We start from the raw sequence: 23390 nt of genomic DNA on the forward strand, positions 1-23390 counted from the left end.
GATGAGTTGTGATGGTGTCGCATCAATATGTCTGTGAACCAGTGTTGCCGTATTTGCCTTTAGAGTTTGAAAACATAACTTCAACAGAGAGTTCCACATCATCTGCAGCCATTTTGGTTGTTTTCAAAAAATCCTCAACAGTTCTCGTCTTTACTAAGCTAGGTTTATGATCGCCATAGTGTCCCCAAGGCAAGAGTGTGAATTTTGTGTCAAGCCCGAAGGCGCCACAGGTTGTCAGTCATCCTCTTGAACACAAACACACTTATTAGGTAAATAGTTGTGATTGGACCAAAGTGGGCCAGGTCAGCTGGAAATCTGTCATAATGGAGGAAGACCAGATCTAGTCTTTAATGGGGCCAGTCCAGTGGCGCAAAATGGATGCCAACACAGAGGGCTCTGGAAAAACAAAGCAGGGTTGTCTGGCAAAAAAGTTAGATTTTGCTTAACTTTTTATGCAACGCGACATCATTCGACAAAGGCCTGCTATAACCAATAAAAAAAAAGTGCAAGCACCAGATATGCCCAGATAACTTTCTAGAATTATAAAATCCCGTCTCTGAGTATTATAAACTCCTGTGCTGCATTTTAATGTCTGATAAGCCGTCTAACTCACAGATATGTAACTTAATCTGGATTTCTTGGACAGTAATTCCATTTCTCACTGGAACCTGCAGCAACACGCCCCCACAATGTCCCTTCTGTGGAGGACATGCTGAAATACACAGCAAATGTTGGGACTGGTTGTCTGCTGATCCCAAAAACATCATCGCTATTCACTGTTGTGAGTCAGGGCTGTTTGCGATCTGAACGCCAGCACAGACACAAACCTGAGACCTGCAGCAATAGAACAGAACCCTACCCAACCCAGTCAGACTGAATATAATCGGCACAAATCAGTTCCTGGGTTGGGGTGTCAGACAAAGAAAGAATGTGGACCATTGAGGAACTCTACATTTCAGTGATGCAGCCAGCCAGTGATGGCCCACCTAAAACAGAACTTGGAAATGTTTTTGATGCCTTTACGTAGAGTGACTCTCAGCGAGTGAAGCAGAACAATGAGTAAAACCTTAGTGCCCTTACAACCTCTTAGCAATGACCATTTAGGAGTATAGTCCTGGACAAAGTAGTCAATACTATATTTCCGTTTTGAATTAGCTATTTTATAAAGGGACTTCACAGTCCTCAGTGTAGCTGGGTGAAACTGCAGACACCTGGTTTGGCTGAAGATTAGAATTGTTAGGATGGATTCAGATTGTCTGACATTGTGGCATCACACCAGCTTCCAGTTCAGCTGCAAGTGACAAAACCCTGTGACCTGACTTCCACTCCATCTGTGTGTGTGTGTGTGTGTGTGTGTGTGTGTGCGTGTGTGTGTGTGTGTGTGTGTGTGTGTGTGTGTGTGTGCGTGCGTGCGTGCGTGCGTGCGTGCTTGCGTGTGTGTGCATGTGCGTGTGTCTCATTAGGTCTAGGTTAAGGCGGGGAGTCGTGGCGGTGACAGGTTTATTAAATATCTCAGGGCCCACAGTGGACATGGCAGGGAGGGAAACCCCCACTGCTCATGTAATTAATGTGGCCACTCAATGCTCATGTTTGGAGCCTGTGTGTGTGTGTGTGTGTGTGTGTGTGAGAGAGAGAGAGAGAGAGAGAGAGAGAGAGAGCCTGTATGCTTTTCACTTTACCAGCATGAGTTTATTTGTTAATGAGTGTGTATGTGCCTGGATGGTTGTTTTTTCTGTGCTGTGGAGGGACAAGGAGCTGTTCTGGGACTTTGACTGGGGAGAGCTGTCCTGCTGGGAAAGAAAGAAAGAAAGAAAGAGAGAGATAGATGAAGATGATGATGGAGAGAAAAGAGGAGGAGATAAGGAAGACTGGAGGATTCAAAAACAATCCTGACATGATTGATTACTGAAATTGTTTTTCATTTTTGACTCACCCTCAAAGAGGACCTGTTATGCTCATTTTCAGGTTCATGCTTGTATTTTGGGTTTCTGCTAGAACATGCTTATGTTTACATGCTTTAATGGTATTAAAAAAAAACAAAACAAAAAAAAAAAAAAACTTTTTGCCTCGTATTGTCTGTGCTTGTCTTTGTTTGAAATGCTCAGTTTTAGTGCCTCTCTCTTTAAGTCCCCCTATAAAGCTCAATGTGCTCTGATTGGTTGGTGTTTTTTGGTCCTCTGTATATCTGCATCATTGCAGCCATTAATGACTGTAGCAGAGCAATTCTGCCATTACAAATCTCTAAAAGCTTTAAAACACAACTGGACATGTTCCAGCAGGATTATGATCTGAAATTGGAGAAATAATAAACATCTGCGCCCACGACTGTATGTATCCCTGGCATTAGCATGTAGCTACATGTAGCAGTGTACTTGCAGGCGGGGAATAACAGTATTGGAGAATAGCGGCACTTTCTTCCATTAAAAATCACCACTAAAAGCTTTAAAACACAACAGGACATACTCCAGCAAGATGATGAACCAAAAGCAGAGAAATATACAACATTAGTGCACATGTTTCCCTGGTGTTAACATGTAGCTACATGTAGCAGGGTAGCCCACATAATGTAAGTACTTGCAGTAACATAGCTGGACCAGATGACCATATAAAGAAATCTATCATGAGCTGACGTCAGTGTGTAGCCAAAATGGGGGGAAAAACACTTTGAAAACAGAGTGTTCAGAATGGTGTGAAGTTTTTGCTCACGTGTTTAACTGTGATGTTTAATATGAACATCCAACATTGTAACATTATACTATATGTGACAGAAAAGAAGGAAAAACCACAATAGGTCCCCTTAAGTCAAATATGAAACTTAAGCCCCTTTTACACTGCCAGATTTTCAGCGAATGTTGGGCTGTTTTGCAGGCAAGCTGCGAGCGTTTAAACACACAGAGCCGGATTGTCGAGTTGATCTGAGGTGCCCAATTTTCTGCCGCGTAGGGGTAAACATATTGGCGGTACCTTTTTGGCTTAAAAAGAACAAGGCGCCCTTCCGCCATGGGAGGGGCTGTTGATGACGCCGCATGTGCGACCCACTGGCGGTGGACTTACAGGAAACAGCTGATAGCAGAAATGAGCAGCTAGTAGCAAGAGGGAAATGCAGACCTGACAGACACTGTAAAGATGAGTAACTGGGGAGACAAGGCATTGCGCAGCCTCCTTGCCCTCGCAAACAAAGAGGGCACTAACTGTCAAATGACGGGAACGGTGAAGGATGGGCCAACTCATGAGAGAATCGCCGAAGGACTGACCAGCCGCGGCTTCCCTCATGTGAGCTACACATTTTGTCACATGCTCACGCCCCCCATTGCCCCATAAAAGGCACATTCTGTTGTGAACAAAAGTAGGCAGGCGGCATTTTGCCACACTCCCCGATTTTGTTTTTATACTGCCAATGCTGAACGAAGACTGATTGGGCTTTCCTACAAATTTGCACTATTTCTATTTAAAAAGGGCTTTAGATTTAAGTCTGCCTAGCAAAACACACTGATGAACAATTCAGAGAGAATGAGGAAACCTCAAGACTTTCTTAAAGCAAGCCAGTCTCACAAAACTGTTCTAGGAACCTCACCTCTACCAGAGGAACCAGGGTGTAAATATGGTTCTTCTGCAGTAGTTTCTGCTATGGGGGTAGAACTTTCTAAAGGCCAGAAACTGTTGGTAAGGAGATTGCAGCACTGAACCTGACCCATTGGTCAAACACAAGACTCAGGGCTGCTACAACTTGTATTTCTTCATTTACACACAAAGCAAGCAATGCCACTAAAATCATCAGGATAATGGACATTCACTTCTTGCAAAGGTTTGCCCTCCTTTTTGCTGTAGAGTTTATTGACAAAAAGAAGTTACAACATACATAGTTAGAATTCCTGACTAGTCTAAAAAAGTGGGTTAAAGAAAGAGCTTCTGAATGAGGGAGAAGGGGTGGCGATCAAGACAACGAATGACTGAGAAAAAGAATCTCTATTTGCTCATAGTTTCAATGCGAACACACAAAATCAGAAAAGAACCCATCAAACAGCAGATTGTCATTACTTTGGAGACAGACTCTCTGGAGTCTCCCTTTCCACCTCTGCATTTGTCCTATGCATTTATTCATTGTATCCACACACAGTCATTCAACAATAAACACCCACCACAAAGGCTCTGTGTTGTTGTTTCCACAAGTGTCACAATTTTATCTCAAATAAGGTTTTTTAAAGTCCTAATCTTCACTGCCAGATACAGAGGCAAAAAGGAATACACAATAGAGCGTTTCAAACTTGACAACATAAACACTCCAAATGGGTCCAAGAATATTTCCTAATGGAATGTTTGTTAATGCAGTAGCTGACAGGAAGTATGCTGCATTTAAATGGGGTCATGTTTACCATGTTCACGAGAAGACATCATATGAAGGCTCCCCCATTATGGTAGTCACATATTCACAACCTCATAAATGAAAGTTTTCTGAGAGCTCTGAGTTCATGACTTTGTGTCCATGTTGCAATCACGAGTTCACGGTTCCATTTGAATGCAGCAGTAAACAGGGACCAAAGTTCTTGCCCTAGCAACAGAATAGCAATGAAATGGTCCATAGGGACTTTAGTTCCTAGTTTACTTCCTGTAGCTCCTTAACACCTAGAATTATTTGGACATAAAGGGCCAAAAGACTGACATGTAAAAGTAAGTTCTAATTAAGATAATATTTAGTTCCAAACAGGCACTGTGATCGCCGAAGAGACACGTCATGGTTGCTAAATATTGCATAATAACACCAACTAGCTTCAATTTGTTCGCATAGAATTTGAAATTTGAGATGTGCTCAGATTGAATTTTGGTGTTGCATTTTTTTTGCAAAGTGGACTGCTGCTGTTTTTTCACCCCCTGTTTATTTGTTACAAACAGCCCTTGAATGTGACAAATGATACCAGCTAAGGCCAGCTGACAGAGTGATTGACAGGAACAAAGAGAAGCACAGACAGAGAGAAAAAGAGAGTGATCAAGATAGCAAAACTTAACTGGACCTTAATGTTATTTCGTCCTTATTTCTTTGGCATTACTTACAAAAGTAAAAACAGCAGTACATACTGCTGACAAACAGAAGAGGCCTTGTAGATTTATAGAAAGTTAAACAAAATAAAACTACATTACAAGTGGCTTTAACTTGCACCATCTAGAATGAATTTTGATCATTAGTTCAGGCAGAACACTGAACTGAACCAACGATGCTGATGCCGATTGGCTGATCAGCACCAGCTCTTTAAATATGCTTTAGAATGATTGGCTCATTCAACATTTTCCATGTGGCATTTTGTAGTGGTGATTCACGAAGGTTTAATGTTGATATATGTGAAGGGGGATTAGCTCTGTCAGCAGAATCCTTGTTGCTGCTCGGATCCATTAACAGCTCCCTCAAAGAGCAGAGCCTTTTCTGCCACATGACCATTTACTGTAAATGGTCCATTCCTTGATCTAAGTTTCTCTGACTGAAATATATCTTGATGCCACAAATCAGTCACACTTGCCACATATTTAAGACTGCTACAACAAACCAAGATGACAACAAGGATTAACAATTATCTACAATATTGGAAAAAAATTGTAACTGGACGGAGAATCTCCCCTTTATTTTAGTTATTTTTAAAGGGGAGAATTTTTAGACCAGGTTTCAATTATGTGATAAAATGTTTGTTCAGCCAAAAATAGCCCCTCCATTTTCATTTCTTTAAGGGTCATTCTGATTGATAATAATATGAATTCTGTAATACCAGGATACTGTAAAAAAAAAAAAAAAAAAAAATCTAAATCTCATACCATTGCAGCCTGCTAATATCTGGCTTTTGTATTTAATGGGAAAGGTTACAGTCTGCATTCACTCTGGGGTCAAATGACTCTGCAGTAGTCTGCAGTAATTTTAGCCCCTTTGCTGGTGCGATGCAATGGGCTGCTACAAAATAGCGTCCCTCTCTGTCCAAACAGCGCTTGAACATCCTTGAAAATGTTGTCAGCACTGAATTTGAGACTGAATATGTAAGACAATCAAAAAGAAGTAACCACTGTTCAATTTCCATTGGCCTCCATGCCGCTTTCTGCTGTTTACTAACCAGTTTACTGGCAGGGAAAGCAGTCTATTGCCTATTTTGAAAGGGTTTTCCAACATTTTAAAAAAAAAAACTGCATGGATGCTCTAATTTTGGTGGGAAAAGGGTACAACTGAGGAGGAACCAAAGGCAGAAAAAGAGGATTAGCTCTTAATTGCAATTAGAGTTGGAATTATTTGAGCCTGAATGCTTTCAGAAAACAGTCTACACTATAGGTCCAAATAAATTGTCAGACAGCAGCAGACAGTTGGGTGCCAGAGGTCATCACAGCAGTGCTACTATCTCTCATTTTAACCCTCCCTCTTGTTTTTGCTTAATTAAAAGAGGATTTGTGTTTTTTTTTCATCAGCCACATGTCACAAATATTCACAAAAAATATGCACTGTATGTCCTCAACGACTTTGTGTACTTTCACTTATTACCTGTGGTCCTTACTTCTTGCAGAAGTGCCTATTCATAGTTAGAACTTATTTTAGTTGAGTTCAGTGTGATATAGAGTGGATCTGACAGCTTTATTTCCATACTCTGGTTGTAAATTGGTAATCAATTTGGAGTTTCATTTAACACATCTTCAGATGTTTAAAAATGGCCTGTTAAAAGCTTGGGGGGGGAAAATCTGTGAAAACAAGTGAAACATAACACGTGAAACATGAAACATGGAGGTGACAGAGAGAAGAGCTTGATTAGCTGCTTGGAAGATAGTGAATGACAGGGATTGGACGGTAGTGAAAGCAGACAGAAAATGAAATGATGACATGGGCAGCTCTCCCACCTGCACAGACAGTCTGTCTCGCCAGCAAACCAATCACTCTCTGAGGAAGCAGCCTCTTGCTGAGTGTCACTGGGCAGACAACAAGCACACACACACACACACACACACACACACACACACACATTCACTCACATACACACACCAAATCAGAGAACTTTGACTAAATCAGAGCTCAAATCATTTTCCAGATCTGTGTTACTGTCTGTCTGAACTGTGTCACTCCTTTGTTCCTGCTCAGAAATCAGATACATTTGACATGTTTGAGATCTATGGCAGACATAGAACAGTCAGACGTGATTTAAGCATGTGTCACCAACAGGAACAGGCACTGAAATTCTGCAAGACAGAAAACCAGGTAATAATAATAATAATAATAATAATAAGAGAAAAAAGATCACAGTATTAACTACATGAAACACTCTTTATTTTGATGCTTAAGCAGGAACTCAGTCCATAAACAACATTGCAATACTAAAAAAAAGGCAAAGGGCTGTGCTGGTGTGGGTGTGTTGCAGGTGCTGCTGAGAAGATGAAGTATCATCCCCGAAGCCAAACTGATAATAAATCCAAGAGTTTTAAGAAGTGAACTGGGCTGTGGGACGATTTTGGTGTAGGGGCCACAGTTGGCATTGCAGGTCATGTGACATTTACCCAAACAGAGTTTTTAGAAAATAGGAAAAGAATAAAGGAACATGTATGTGTTTTACATTTCAATCATTAGGTCCTATACGAGATTTAAAAGTCTTGAGTTGCCTTATTCCTGCAGAGTTAGCAGGAAGTCATACTTATCATTATTTAGTTGCCATAAGCAGATATTTTGGTGGAAAACAAATGAAATAAGTTTAATTCCCTAGAAAACCTTCACTGGGCAGCTGTACGTTCCCTGCAAAATGTATTTGGCAGAATTTGATGGATTTTCTGGGAGACATGGTTGTTATAATATAATGTGATAGTATGAGACAGGATCCTACAACTCTGGAAAGGTTTCCAGGTAGCTTTATTTTACATGCATCATTGATGCCTATAGCACACACTGGACACACAGGAGCAGAAGGAGTATTCAGGGTACAGTACCTGGCACGTGACAGTCTGGGGAGCAAATGGGATATTATTGCTGCCTCTCTGTAAAGCTCATGTGTGTTGATGCGGGGTAATGGACTGAACAGTGGCATATCCAGTAAAGTTGGCCCAGAGTTCACCCTGCAATGGCAATCATCAAGACACCACCAGTATATCAGTCCAGGATTTCACAGGCTGTTGTGGGATTCTGGGGACTGGTGTTTTCTTGCAATGAAATTGTAGGGGCAAGTGAAGATTACAAAAATAGTTGCAACGCTGTCTGGGATTTGGAGCCTATTATTATGAGTATTGAGTGTTTCCCATAGAATTTAAATCTGTTTTTGATGGTGGGGGTGTGGCAGTTGGTGGGGGCCAACGATCAGCTGTTGGTGCCATTCGAAGCGTAACGTCCCCTTTTCCTGTTTTCTCTACCCGGTTAGCACAAGCCAACACAGCAGCAGCCTATATGCGATGCTGTGCCACTAGATGGTCCCAAAAATCTCACACCGACACTGAAACGGCTTGACTCTGTCGTTAAGTCCATTAAAAACTGGTGTTGAGTCATGTTAACTGTGCGATGCTAACAGTTAGGCTTGTCATTGTGTGTGTCCTAAGCACAGAGCTCACACTCCTGCAGCAGTACTCGCAAGATAAACAGAGAGTGAGGGGCTGAGCGAATCAATACGCTGCGCACAGCTCTACAATAAAATTAGATTTTGCCTGTTTTAGATAGTCAGATTTGAAGCTATGTTGCAGTAATTTCAAGGTTGTGCAGACTTCACAGGGATTCACTGAATTTGTTTAAATTGTTGGATTGCAGCAACCTGGAGGGACAGGTATAGTATGATCTACCATAGACAACAATGTGTGTAGGTGTTTAATTTAATGTTATGCACAGCTGATGTATGTTCCCCTAAGGAGTGTAGTGCAAGAATACAACATTAATGGGTTTATAGCATCAAAGAAAGAAAGAAAAGAAAGAAAGGATATGTAGGTGTTGCTAATCTCTCTTTCATGCTCAATCACCACCAAAGGGTTTAAAAAAAAAAGGAAATATGGGAAATTCAGCTAATATTCAGGATATGTGCATTAGGACATATTTCTGCCGTGAATCAGATGTTACACAGTCTTCAGGTTGTGGCCCAGTATGGCAGCATCTGCCAGCATTCCTCACATATGGAGATATGGATCAAATAATCATCGTTTTTGCTGCTAATTCCACCCTGTCAGACATTTTATCCACCGCGAATGAGACCACTGCTGACTGGATGCAGTGTTGCCTTTGGTTTTAGCACCTCAGCAGTGAACGCTGTGGTTACAAGCTGTTGTGGGGTGATCTGTTGACTCCCTATAGTCCTGCTTACTACTCCTGTAAAAAGAAGCTGGGGGGGCTCTGCTAGCAATGCAAGCTGTGAGCAGGGACGCTCGCTGGCCTGGTACAAGCTGTTAACTACCTGGTCCTGCTACAGAGCTATAGGATGGCAGCGAGGCAGACTGTGGGGAACGCTGGCTGGGCCGGTACAAGCTGTTGCGGGCCGTGCTGTTTACGAGCTGCATGATGCGTGTGAGTCAACCTGGGAGCTAACAAAGCTATGTGGTATGATAACATATATGTATGTAAAATCCAACCAGTGCAGGCAGGAGTCCAGTGGAAGCAGCTGTGTTAGTGTAGGCAGCATTAGCTTGCCGGTCGTGCTAACCTGCGTGTCGCGAAGTTCTGCCAGGGTGGTAGCAGGTCTGGGGTGCTGCAACATGTTCCCACTACCATCCATCTGTCAGCCCTTGCTCCGAGCACAGCATCTCTCACCTAATGTAATGTTTTCATTATATTCCTCAATATGGGAGCTATAGCATTTTGTGTGGCGTGGCCAGGCAGGCAGAGAGGAGGAGTGCTTGGTGTGTTTGGATTGCTGCGACTTGTTCATATGAGCGTCCATCTGTTCCAAACCTGCTGCCCTCACAGTCGGTAGCTTATGTTGTGACATTCTCAGATGTATGTAAGGGATGATATATGATAACACCTCAGCTGAGATGGCTGCTCAAGTTGTTGTTCTAAACAAACTACAAGGGCATAGATTCATTTCAATAATTCTTTGACGAATTATAAATATTCTCTTAACAGTTGTGGAAGAATTTGGCTACAATCTATTTTACCTAACAAAAACAAAAAACAGAAATCAGACCAGCGCTTCTAATTAGTCCCTGCAATTAAAGTTAAATTAGTCTTTATAACACATCCAAATAAGTTTGGATCAGGCAGTGTTTCAACAAATCTAATGGCATGAAATCCAACGGCAACACAGCTAATTATTTTGTTTTTGGGGTGTCATTGCAGTGTTTGGTTTGCTGGAAACACAAAGCGATTGTGTGTAAGTGAGAGTTGCTGAAAATAATTATTCCTTTTTAATTAGGGAAAGGTGATAATAAGAAAAGTAACAGTGAAAGTGCACGTCATTGTGCACTGTATGTGTGTAGGTAATGGGTGAGAGCTCAAGTGGGAGGGGCAGAGGGGTAAAGGTGAAGAGGAAGAGGATCACAGATGGTGACTGATAAACATGTGACCGATGGACAACTACTTGGTTGTGTAAGCAGAAAACGGTGTGACAGCCAGGTGACATGGTTGGGTAATGAGGTTTATTTCAGTTCCTTAATTTTACTTGTGATCACTCCCTGTATTTGAAGTAGTTAAGGCTGATTTGTTCTCCCCTGATTCAAGATGATGAACTGGAGGAAATTTATCTGGGGTCACAGTGTTAGTTTGAATTTCAGCTTGTGTTATTATAAATTCTTTGATCAGCCTCAGGGTTGCCAATGATCTCAGATGATTATTTTGCAGACAAAAAAGTCCAGTTTACTTGCGCTGGTACTTATTTTTGTAGCTCTTTCCATCATACGCACTGGCGATGTTATTTCATCCATTAAGCAGCAACATTACTACAGTAAAAAGAAGAGCCAACCAATAGTTTCCCAAACTTATTTAGCAGAGAAAACAAATATGGCTGGTAAAATCATCACCCAAACTGTCCATTTTAAACACCCATCACAGTTTACAGATTCCTGTGCAATGAAGGGTTATTATTATTTCAGGTGTAGCTTTTTTGTTACCTGCGGATGAAGTGGTTTGATTAACTGGACAAACTCATTTTTACTCATGTTTCTGTTTGTTGTAGCAGATCTCAGCAATAACTTGGTGATAACGGTGTTGTCGTAACTGCTATAATCAGCTCAGTCGCCAGAAGAAAATGTTGGCATTGCACGTTTCTGCAAACCATGGATACGTTGCATTTGTATGTTTCACACGCATCATAATGTTTTTAAAGTTACGGATGTATATGTGTTAACTCTGTCATAGGGAAGTGGAGGGAATGGTGACATCTAGGTGAGACAGCTGCCAAGCTGCAGACCACTCAAGCAGCAACCTCCGAAGCTAAAAACTGAACACAAAGTGCCAAAAACTGCAGTTCCTCTTATGGCCACTTGAGTCAGTCTTCAGACCCCCATCTTAAAATCCTCAACTTTACAGCAGAAATCCACATTATAGTCATGAACAAAAAAACCCACTTTTGGTCTCTATAGCAAATCTCTGCATTTATGACAACTGTACAGGGGGTGAATTTTTATTTAACTCACCCACTACATTTTATTAAGGCTTAAGGTTATGAAAAATTTTGGCCGCTTTGAGTGACAGGTGGATGTTGTCTAATGTGACCATGACGCAACCCCAGATTCACTGAGTGTAGGCATAGCCATACCTGCCACTATTTCAGTGTGTTTTCAATCCGTGAAAGTTAATTGTAACATTTTGCCTGTATAAAAAAGTCTTGTTCAGTGTTTGGTTGTACTAAAAGACCTTCTATGGAGTCAGATATTCAGTTTTTGTGATAAGTTAATTTTGTTTTAATGCTGTTGTTTTTCCCCTAGTGAAAATTAGCATTACCGTTAGCTGTATCACGGTTTACCATAGCTGTAAATACACTCTCCTACCCAAGCTAGAAACTAGCGTTAGGGTTAGCGCCACCCTCTTGTTGAAATATGACCACTGCTGGCTCCAAAAATTCACGATGGCAACGGCCAAAATGCCAAACTCCAGGCTTCAAAATGGGAGTCTACAATCAATGGGTGACACTGTGGTGGCTACGTCCATTATTTTATACAGTGTATACAACAAAACTCCTTGTATTTACGTGAGACACTGACAGCGTTTCCAGCTATGATTGTGCCACCAAATGTAGGTATTTTAAGCCAAAACTTGATCTTTTCCTGATCATAACCAAGTTGTTTTTGTGTCCAAATCTAACCACACGTTAATGACAGCATTACTGGTACATAAAGAAATGTAAAGTTTCAACATATCATCTCTGTAATATTGTACAAATGTTACACATCTGTTGCTTGCAGAAATGTACAATGCCAACATTTATTCTAGTGATTGGTTGGCTATTACTGATGTCTATAAGTACGACCTAAGTTGTAACAATACAAAAATATTCCCTAAATAAATTCTAGTGGCTTCAAATACATTGGGTTTGAGACATTAAGTCATTTAGCTGATTATTCACATATCACAGAACAAACTACATGTATACACATAACATACTGTGAAGAGTGCCCCAGGAAAAATTCCATAGGCTTTTTTGGCGAGGGAACCCGAGCGACACTAACTACTGGCCACAGTATGATATAAATAGAATAAAGTATTGGACGGTAAAAGTGAAATTTGAAACTAATAATTGTGCTAAATGAAAGGTTAAGGGATCACTCAAAGTTGTTACAGTTCATCCTCAGGGGAACATGAGTGTCTGATCCAAATGTAATGGCAATCCATCCAATAGGTGTCAAGGCATGTCACTCAAAACCACAAATGTCAACCCTTATGGTGGCGCTAAAAGAAAGGCCAGGGGGTAAGCATATAGGATTCATGCTTTGGATCACAGCTGTCTGTAAACATTTTCATGGCAGTTCAACCAGTTTCAGTCTGGATCAAGGCGGTGGAGCAGCCTCCATCCCCAGTCAAAACACCACCTCTGGCACAGCTAAAAATACAAGCCAACATTTTTCATTGTATGCATTTTAATGAGTGAAAAATAAAGTTGTTTCTGTTCAACTGGCCAACTGCAATTGCATTATCATTAATGTATTCCATCACTACTATATGTGAGTCTGCAGCAGGCCCTTAACATTGACTTTTAAACAGTACCAAAGGGCATATAGCTACAGATTCACTTTTCCTCACACCGTGTTTTATTTGCGTCTTTATTTTAGATGCAGATTGAATTCAACGCGGTTGTGTTGCGAGGCCATGCTTTACACAATGTGCCGAGATCACTGTCTGCGCAGCAAACCTGGGGACGAGAGAGCGATGTATTATGGTTGCTGTGAAATGCCTGCAGTGGGAATAGCTATCACATTGAATCAAAGCAAACACACGTACTGTAATAATAACAATAATGAGTCTGTACGTTTTAAAGGAAAAGGCAAACCATTGAAACACTAGCGCTGAATACTTACTTTGTAAGCATGTTGGCTATCTGTACAATTACATATTAACATGTGTATATGTTGATATCATATTAGCATTTGACATAAACTTTTTTTCATACATGTCAAGGCTGTAAGGTGTTTGGAGATCAAGAAAGAATGTATGCATGTTCTGTATGTATGCTTATGTATTCTGGTATGTATACATCTTTTGATTTCATGTTTAAGCAATAGGTGTGTTTCAGTGTGTGTGTGTGTGTGTGTGTGTGTGTGTGTGTGTGTTTGTGTTTGTGTGTTAACTATATGTATGGACCCTTAACAGCAGGAGGCTGTAACCTGCACCATCCACACTCTGTAATCACTGCTGTTTATGACTGCATAAAACAACACACACACTCACTCTCTTCCTCTCCCTCATTCTATCTCCTCTTCGCTCACACACACATTCATAGCTGCTGTGTGTCTCACTGGCTGTGTGATTATTGCCGTCTGGTTCGGGGCTCTTATCAGTGTTGTGACGGAAGTGGCTGACGGACACACACAGACACACACACACACCCTGACACACAAACACACCTTCGCCCTCCGTGGCTCTCTCGGTCACTTCTCTGTCTCTTTTCCTCGTCTTTCTTGTCCTCTCTCAGCTGTGCTCTGTCCTTCCTCTGGTGGTGGTAAAGCAGCAGCAGCGTTGCGGCGTTGCGTCTGCGCTCACCCCGCCGAGCTGTGTGCCAGTTCAGGAGATTGGCATTAAAGCCAGACATGAGCTCATCGGCCCAGCTGGGCAGACAGCCCATTACAATGCTCAGCAGGGCCCTACCGCAGGGGTGAAAAGAGCTCAATACCTGCTGATTATCTACTCTTTCTCTCTGTCTGTGTCTCTGGGTCCCTCTCTCCCTGACTCACTGGCTTTTGCTTTCACTCTGTCTCCTCTTCTTGTCTTCTTCTCTCCTATTTCTTCTTCTCTCTACTCTTCTGTCCTTTTTTTTCCTTCTTCTCATCTCTTCTTCTCTCCTTTCTTCTTCCTCTCCCCTCTTCTTTTTGTCTGCTCTTCATTTATTCATTCCCTCAGTCAAGTATCCTCTACCTCAGGCTCTGTCTATCTCTTTCTTGATCTGTCTTATTCAATCTGTCTTTCTCTCATTCAAACCCAAACTTAGACACACACACTGTCTTTCCGTCTGTCTGTCATCCTCCTTTCTCTTTTTCTCTCCGTCTCTTACACACACAACTTTTCAGCGAGTGCTGTGGTGTCATTGCAGTGGTGCCTGCGGCAGTAAGAGAGGTAGGGAGGGGTGGTTTTTGAAATGACAGGGGTGGAAGCGAGGTGTGTGTGTGTGTATAGAAATGACAGAGGTGGGAAACCAGACAGCTGGTGCACCTGTGCGGACAGGATATGACACGGCACTGCAGCCAGACAAGGGCAGGAAGCAGCAAATATGATGTGGCATGCCAGACGTTTTTATTGAACGCAACTCTGTACTCTGCAATCTGACTGTCTGGAGTGGCCTTTCTGTTACTTAGCACCTCGCTGAAGACGCCGAGCTACAGTCGATGCCTAAGCAAACACACTCTTTCACTTGCACCCCACCCCACTCTCCAGCTTTGTCAGCTGGTGAGATGCATTGCGGTTAATTCATGAATCCCATTCAGCCTTGGTATTAAGGCTGAGTCATATCCATCTTTTGTTCTGACATTTGGAATGGCATTCAGTAATACTGACTCCACACAGAAGTCGCAGGGTGTTTGGAGTTATTAGTCTGACTGAAAATGTTATGTCAGAGTCAAAATGGATCATCGTCATGCGCAAGTGCTTTCATCACACAAGTCCCATGATAGAGGAGGCACCCACAGGAGCATTTTTTTTAATATATATATATATAAACAGCCATTAGAGATGTAGGATAGAAACTATTTTACTGGAGTTTATGCATCAACTTTAAGACCATTTTGTAGATTTAAAGTTGCAGGTCATTTCTTGTGCTTGGTGTTTATGAACAACATATCCTCATACAACGGTTCCTATGATATCCTACGAAAATACACACACAACAGTTCGTATGATATTCTACAAATTAGCACTCCACGAATGATGTTACGTCCTTAACGTGAAGTTGCGTAATTAACGTTAAAGTTACAGAGGTTAGGTTTAGGCAAGTAAAGTTGCTGTGGTTAGTTCAGGAAAAGAAACATATTGACTAAGTACCTTATGAATGAATCAAAGTTCACACAGTTCCAGACACTGGTGTCCAGAGGAAGGTCTGGAGGGAAATTCCTGTGTTTTGTGACCCATCCATCATGCCAACCTGCCTCCTAAGTGGACCGCTTTGGACTGTTTCCCTCTTTAGTACCATCAGCACATTGGAACAAATTTCGTGCATACTTTTCGTAGGAAAACGTACAAACATTTTATGAGAACAGCCTGTTACGAAACATTTGTACATCTGGCTGCAGGGATTTGATCCCATTCAGTGGAATATCTCAATCTCTGCTTTGAACAGTGGAACCTCACCATCAGCCGTGATGCACAGCAAATTGGGATATTCTTGAAAAAACAGGAGGACTGAGCACTGGTGACTGACCTACAGTATGAGGGAAGAAGCAGATACATTTTCATTCCACACTCCACTTTTTAAAAAAGTCTTCACCAATTAGCAAATTTGGCTGCATTCAGCAAATATGCAGTCACCAAGCAGACTATGAGAAACAGGCAGAACAATTGGAGAACAGATTCAAACAGTGAGAAGGACACAATGAGGAATAGATGAAACATTGTCTGCTTAAATAAATAGTTTTGTGGTTTGGAGTCAGTGTGCAACTGTTGCCTTGCACCAACATGTGATGTGCATTTAGCTACCCTCTTTTCTAATTTGCTCCTATTCAATCACAAGAGCATTAGTGAGGGTTGGCACTGATGTAGGGTGATGAGGCCCGGCTTTGCAGTTGGTGTTCCAATTTTATCCTAAAGGTGGTGGATGTGGCTGAGGTGCAGGATCTGCACAGGCTATTCAAGTTTGTCCACGCCAAACTGGGACAATCATTTATTTGGGTGCTTTCCCTCCTGTAATTCAGTTCATTTTGCAGTGTTGTAGTACTCCAGATCATACTCAAGACCACTTTTTGTAGGTCTTGGTCTCGTCTTGGACAGGGCTGCATCTGTTTTGTCTCAGACAAAAAGGACTTGGGAGTTTATTTTAAGGCCCCAACTGTGTAAGTTTGTCATGCAGTTTTGGACTTGCATTGGTCTGATCTTGATCCTGACTTGGTCTCAACCCCTTTACCTCTTGGACTGGTCCACAGGCCCAGACAAACCAAACCGACATCATAGAACTATTAGCGAAGACGGCCGACTGTTGCATCATCTCACATCACCTGTGTCTACACTAAAAGGTTGCACTTGAGCATACCACAAACATTACAGCTGACAGTAAGCTAAATGATCCCAAACTGAAACAAAATCTTACCGTATATAACAAGTGTATTTTGATCTCATGCCCTCTTGATGTTAGCTGTTTGTTTACTTTCTTCACTTTTGTTTCACTTCTTGTGGGCTGAGCTTAACTGCCAATCAGAGTGATTTCATTCACTGACGGGCTCCACTGTTTCAGACACTGATACGATTTGCTGAATTGGCCGAAAAAACAAAAGCCGACAAGGGCCAACAGTGCAGGACACTGCAAAAACTAGAGGGGACAAATGTTCATAGACAGGCCAACATTGACCAACGGCCGACCATTAGCTTCATGTGTCAGGGCCCTAAGTCTCAATATACTTGGTCTTGATCATGACTGAGTTTCAAACTCTGGAGCGGTTCGTTGGTGGTGGGAAATGATCAGACCATGACCCAACAACTAGGTGCACTCCGCAAGTTTGCGCTAAATGCTCCTGTACCCAGGCAGAGCGCGTTAACTGTCGCAGCTTGCTCAGTAGTAGTAGTAGCAGCTAGCCAGAGAATGAATGCTCCATGTTAAATTGCACAGCAATGTTTCTCTAGCAGAAATATGCACTCGCCCAGAACACAGAACCTTGCTTTGCTACTTACTCTCTTGCTCCTGCCACAGACACATCTTAGCAAAGTGAATGTTCTCACGTGGTTTATCGTGATGCATTTAGGTTCGCAACAATTTTTTCTGTGTAAAAAACAAACAAACAAAAAACCAAGAGGGAAAGGCTCTAAGTTTACAAACTCTTCAACACATCTCCAGAGCTCGATTGACAGCTTTCACACCGGCCCAAACAAACCCTACGCATGGCCCTTTTTCCCCCCTACCATGTTTGGTCCTGACTTTTGGACTTTTCAGTTTGACCTGAACAAAGTTACTGGTTTGAAACCTCCCTTGGACTATGGTGCAAACCCCACAGCCAAACCTTGTTCCGACAAAAATAGGTGGTCTCAATCCACATCAAACTGAACCATGGTTCGATTTTATACCAGAGGACAGGTGAGCATGTCTACAGACCAATCGAGTATAGGGAGATGCAGCTCACCCAAGAAGATTTGGTTTAAAAGCACTCTTTATGGACTGCACTTTGCACATTGGATACTGTCATGTTAAGGAGTTACTCCAGTGATTTAGTATTGCACTTCCATAAAGTTGGGGCACTCACAAAGGACAGATTAATAAAAGAATGGTGGAAGCAGCAGAGGCATGATATCCTGACTTTTATTTTAGAATGGGTCAGGTCAACATTTCCCATCATGCAATTTAATTTCACTAAACCCTCCCTGCCTTCTAAATGCTGCAGTTTGTAATGTAGGGGTTCTGTTGAAAATGTTTAGTCTCAAGCCCAAGCCTGATGACGTCAAAAGGGTTATTTTTAAAACTTTGTACTTTATAATACTGTTTTCACAGGCTGACTCAGACTTAAAAATTGTGTCTTGTGTAAAATCAGCAGAGTGCCCTTTTAAACTGTTGCTAGGCACATTATGATCTAAAACATGATTGAATGCTGTTGCATTAAGATTTCCCAGACTGGATTTAAGGGGATGACTCTGCCCCAGACCAAAAAAAAACACTCAAGTGTGAGGACAGAGTCCACATACTTTTGACCATTCAGTACAAATGTCCTTTCCATATGAGAAAACTGCTACATTTAGCAGTTTTGCCTGTGCTTTCCTTTCCAAAGTGCACACTACAATTTACATGAAATGTGTGCTCAGTATGAATTTACAATACTCTCTCAGCCTTGCAGTCTCTGCGAAAGAACAGAGAACATCTCTATATAAGCTGTAGGAAGGGACTCTCTCATTTTCCCTGAGTCCTCCTCTGTGTTCCCTGGTGGTTTCTGATGAAGACGAGTCGTAATTGATTCAAAGCTTAAACCTTTGCCCGGGAGACAGCTTTGGTTTCAGAAGTAATAGAGTAACTGAGAAAGAGACAGTGGGAGAACTGAAGCAGACACCAGAGAAGTGGAACCGTTTTTCCAGTCCATGTTTGGGATGATGCATGAAACAGAGCTTTTCCAAGCTGAGCCACAAGATGGCGCTGTGAAGTAGTGTCTCCGACAGCCCCACATTATTTCAAATGGAGAAGTTGATTTGGAGATGAGGGGGGTTTTTTTTAGAGAGGGGAGGGATGGATCTGTCTTCCACTGAGGCCTTTACTGTGCTGCTTTTTTCAGCCTGATCACATCTCTGACACGTTCATGGTCACAAACATCTCAACTAAACTTTCAAGTATCTTTGGCTGATAAGAGAATATTTGAGTCAGTCTTTTTTTTATCTTTTCAGTCATCTGTCTACTGCATATGTGAAAATACAGGCAGGAAACTGCTGCTTAAACTTTATCTTTAAATATGTGATACATCTGAACACACACATGCACAACAGGCTTCTCATGGCTTCATGCAGAAGGGTAATGTCATCAGTAGTGCTGGATGCGAGCAGACACATGATGGTGGTGTTTTCTTTTCTGCCTCCATTTAATATAAAAAAAAATAGATCTTTTAGGCATAACGTGAACACGTCATTCTTTGATTCAAATGGTCATGAAACAACAGCAGCAGTAACACACAGTGAACTCCTGAATAAGCATGAAACCCATGTGTAAGCAGGAAAGCCCCATGCAAAGATCCCAAAATAGACTTGTGCACACGTGCTGAGCGTGATAAACCTATCAGCCCAAAGTTAGTATTCCTCAAATACAAGATGAGACAGACGTTTCCCGCGAGAGACACAGAGAGGCTATGTGTGTGTGCAGTGTGTGTGTGTGTGTGTGTGCAGACTGCAGTCAGGGGGGATGGTAGGGGAGCTGGTAGACTAGAGTGCATTTGGTATTCAGCCGTGCCTAGTATTTATCTGTCTGCTGGCTGTCTAGTCTGGTCTGGCCTGTTAGTGGTGTCACCCTGCGTGCTCCCCGGGGGACTAAATTGACGCTCCAGACAGACTGCGTGTGTGCGTCTGAGTGTGTGTGTGTGTGTGTGAGTGTTGTTTGGTGGCGCTGGGGTGTTTGTGAGTGGAGAGAGGTGAGTTGTGAGAGGGAGAATCAATGTGTGTCTGAGTCTGTCTGTATATGAGAGCTTGTCTGAGGTGTGCGTGCATGTCTGGAGTGTGTTTTATACGTGTGTGCGTGTGTGTGTGTGTGTGTGAGGATGTGAGGATGACCTCACATCAAAGCAGAAAAAAACACACTCGTCAGTGTCTCGATTGATATTGCTGCTTCAGCTGAGAAGACAGCAGCGCCTCAATTTGTTGCTTCAATAAAATTATGACAGCTGCCAGGCGTCTGTAAATTGCGTGTGGGTCACGTGCCGATTTTTTCTCCCCTTCCAAAAGTGTCGCTCGTGGAGGAGTGTGGAAGCTGTCAAGGAAAATATTTTTGCATGATTGGATATAGAACTTGGCTAGTGATGCGGCACTTAATGCACAGCATCTGCTGGAGATCTTTGCTTTTCCTTTTTACTTGTTCCACTTCTCAGAGGTCCATGTCATTGCCTTTGATTTCTGGTGTTTTCAGAATTAAAATGCATTTCTGGGTTTTCAGTCAAAGCATATATATGATGAGATCTTCTCACCTAGATCAGGATTTTCTTTACTTTTATGATTTGCTGCAGAAGTGGACTGCAAGAGAGCGGGCCTCTGATCAAAGGAGTCATCCCTGTATTATTCTGTCTTTGTCCTGTGCTCAGATAAAATGAAACTGTACCTGCTTTGTTGGAGGACCACCTGAAAGCTCTTCAGTGACTTCTTATAGTCCTCAGACCACAGTTTGGGACCCTGCTGGTCAAGAGTGGCATCCAGAGCCTCTCACTGATTTGAACAGCCTAGTTTATTTATAGACTGCAGACAGTCCTGCGCTAGAGAGAGAGTGTGTGTGTGTGTGTGTGTGTGTGTGTGTGTGTGTAGGGGTGGGAGGGTTGCACTGTTGGTTTGATTCAGAAGGGATGTGTGTGTGTGTGTGTGTGTGTGTGTGTGTTTGGGGGGGGGGGGGGTGCTTCCCTGCTGCACATGTGCCCCTGAACCACAAGACTGGCGCGGGGGGTCACCTCAAGGTTAGCCCCTTCAAAGAGCCGTCTCCATTGGCTGTGGCCCGCCGTAACAAGGGAGTGAAACTCGAAGCGCTCTCCCCACCCTCCCCAAATAACACACCAGACCGACCAGTCCCAGCACTGCAACCCCCCCCCCCCCCCCTTCTCTCTCTCTCTCTCTCTCTCTCTCTCTCTCTCTCCCCCTCCTCCTCCTCTCCCTCTGCTCTGCTCTCCCACAGCCATTGTCAACCACGACCCGGCCGTCTGCTAGCTCTCTGAGTCAGGTCAGCACCCCCCCCCCCCACCACCAACCCACCCATGGACACCCACCCCCCCCTGCAACCCAGACACACACAAACATATAACCCCTGTCCCTTCTCTGTTGCTGCCTTCAAATCCTCCTGGTACAGCTCTATATGCGAGTTGTGAATATGTATGTCAGTGCACATTCAGGGCCTTTCGGTGAGAGATAATGATGTGGACCAAAGTGTTTTATAAATCAGTTGCTGCAACAGTAACAATGTTAAATAATCTTGACAGTTGATGACTAAACCATGGTGATGTCATTTTAGTATTTTTGCTGCTTAAAGCAAAGACTTTAGACTTTACTATAAAGATAATAGGCTGCTGAACAGGTGCAGCACTCTCAGCTGTATAAATTGTAATATTTATAAATAGTCAGGCAGCACCATAGTCAATTAATGCATTCTGCAGCTAATATATGCAAGGGCCTTCATGAATATTAACAAGTGACACCAGACAGCACCACACCAAGCATGACTGAGACAGGGGCCTCTGCATAAACAAAAACAGTCTTCTACTCACTGAAAGACAGTAACTTGCTGAGAACTGAAACATTTGTGGCTTTGTCACTTAATAGCAAGGAAAAAAATAAGTTAAATAAAAAATCTCACAGATGTGAGGACGAAATTTATGTAAATGTTGGTTTATATGATCTATTTCTCTTTTTTGGTGTAAACAAGCTGCAGTGTTTGAACTTTTGGATCTGAAATTTGCATCATGCAACCCCTTTTTCATATTATTAACACAAGTTGTGGTTGAGTCAGATCATTTGCTGCTCAGAGAGCTCAAACACTTCCTGACAAATGTGTCATATTAAGTCTTTACTTTCCCTGCTTGTGTTTTACAGAGAAGTCTGAGAATATATGGCGTTTCATTATATTTTTGGCTGGTTCAAATTAGAATTATGGTATTTCTGTCGGCTCCTGAAGGCAGCACGTCTCTTTCCCTCTGTCTGGCCCGCCTCCGGAGCCCTCTGATTGGTCGGTGTGGCGGTCTGTCAGCTTGTGGGCGAGGCGTGAGCCCGCTGTGTGTGCTCTGCTCTAGTAGGGGAAGGACAGCTGCTCTCAGCGGCGGAGGAAGGAACGGAAAAAACTATACAATGCGTTAGCCACGGGCCATGGCTCGTCCCCAGCTCTCCTTCTAGTTCACTCTCCGAGCCGCCCCGAGAGAAATATGGCGTGAGAAAAACCGTGGAAAATAAGTGCGAAACTGTCGGGAGTTACTCGTAGCGGCGGACTCTGCTGCCGCTGCCTGGAAGTTTTTTGTTGTTTGCCAGTCGTGGGGCCCCGACGGTGGCGGCGGCTCTCTCCCCGGAGCGGTGTCCCGGTCTGCCCAGCCCCATGCAAAACCTAACGGCCCCTGGCGGCCCCGGCAACTCCAATGTCACCTGCTCCTGCAACTGCACCGCTTCCCAGCCACAGGGAATGGAGATATGTGAGTAACATTTGTTGCGTTTCTCCTGACCGCAAAAACCTACCAGGAGACTTTAGTGCCTAATCCGTTTTATGTGCACTCTCCAGTGTAGCAACAGAAGGACAACAAATCAGACTAAGTATTCATCAAGACAGACAACCAGTTCTGCTGTTAACTCGCTATCGGCCGTCTACTCTGGCACGGATATCCATAGTATTCCTGTAATACTGCTATAAGGACTTACAATAACTTGAGTTCTCAGTCTAATAGTAAGTTTATGGCGACCTTGGAGTACTTGCTGGTGTTAATAATTTATTTTCCTGTCTTATTTTTTTACTTAAAGTGTGTCTGCACCGCACAATGTTGCGTTTACATTGGTTATATCAAACGTTACTTTATGTTTGAGCTCTCATTAACATTACATGGACATGCTGCAGTGCTCAACAGTTGGCCATAAGTGACATATCTGTCATATTTATATAGCTTTATCATTATACAGTTATAGTTTGGGACATAATGCAGATTTACAGTAGTTCCTTTGAATAAGAACTCTGCTATTGTGAGTTTTCCTTTGCTGGTTCTTCTTACTTTAAGTTTAGTGCTTTACTTTTACTAGATGTTTCCTGCCATTGTTGCTGTTTTCATATTAATACTGATAGAATAAGCCTTCCAGGCCTGCCAGGCTGTGCATATGCTCGGAGGGATCACCACAGAGGGTTAAATAGTTTGCCTGTCAGCATAGACAGGAAACGCTGGAATGGTATGTTATGTCTGTCTGCCTTCTGAGCAGCCCAGAGAGAAACTATCATTATCAG

The 23390-nt window shown here is 42.7% G+C and overlaps 1 protein-coding gene across 3 annotated transcripts in view; it reads left to right on the plus strand.

Annotated features, from left to right (window-relative positions):
- Nucleotides 1-23390, plus strand: part of ldlrad4b (low density lipoprotein receptor class A domain containing 4b) — a 272731-nt gene that overhangs the window by 205568 nt on the left and 43773 nt on the right. The window contains exon 1 of one of the 3 annotated variants that reach the window (XM_049582541.1): nucleotides 22202-22596. The exons of the other annotated variants lie outside the window; for them this stretch is intronic. Within the exon in view, the coding sequence (XP_049438498.1) occupies nucleotides 22503-22596 (94 nt within the window). The 5' untranslated portion in view covers nucleotides 22202-22502. Of the gene's footprint in view, nucleotides 1-22201; nucleotides 22597-23390 lie in introns of those variants that run through there. 3 annotated transcript variants of the gene reach the window in all.

The sequence above is a fragment of the Epinephelus fuscoguttatus genome, linkage group LG8 (assembly GCF_011397635.1).
Source record: "Epinephelus fuscoguttatus linkage group LG8, E.fuscoguttatus.final_Chr_v1".
Classification (NCBI taxonomy): domain Eukaryota; kingdom Metazoa; phylum Chordata; class Actinopteri; order Perciformes; family Serranidae; genus Epinephelus; species Epinephelus fuscoguttatus.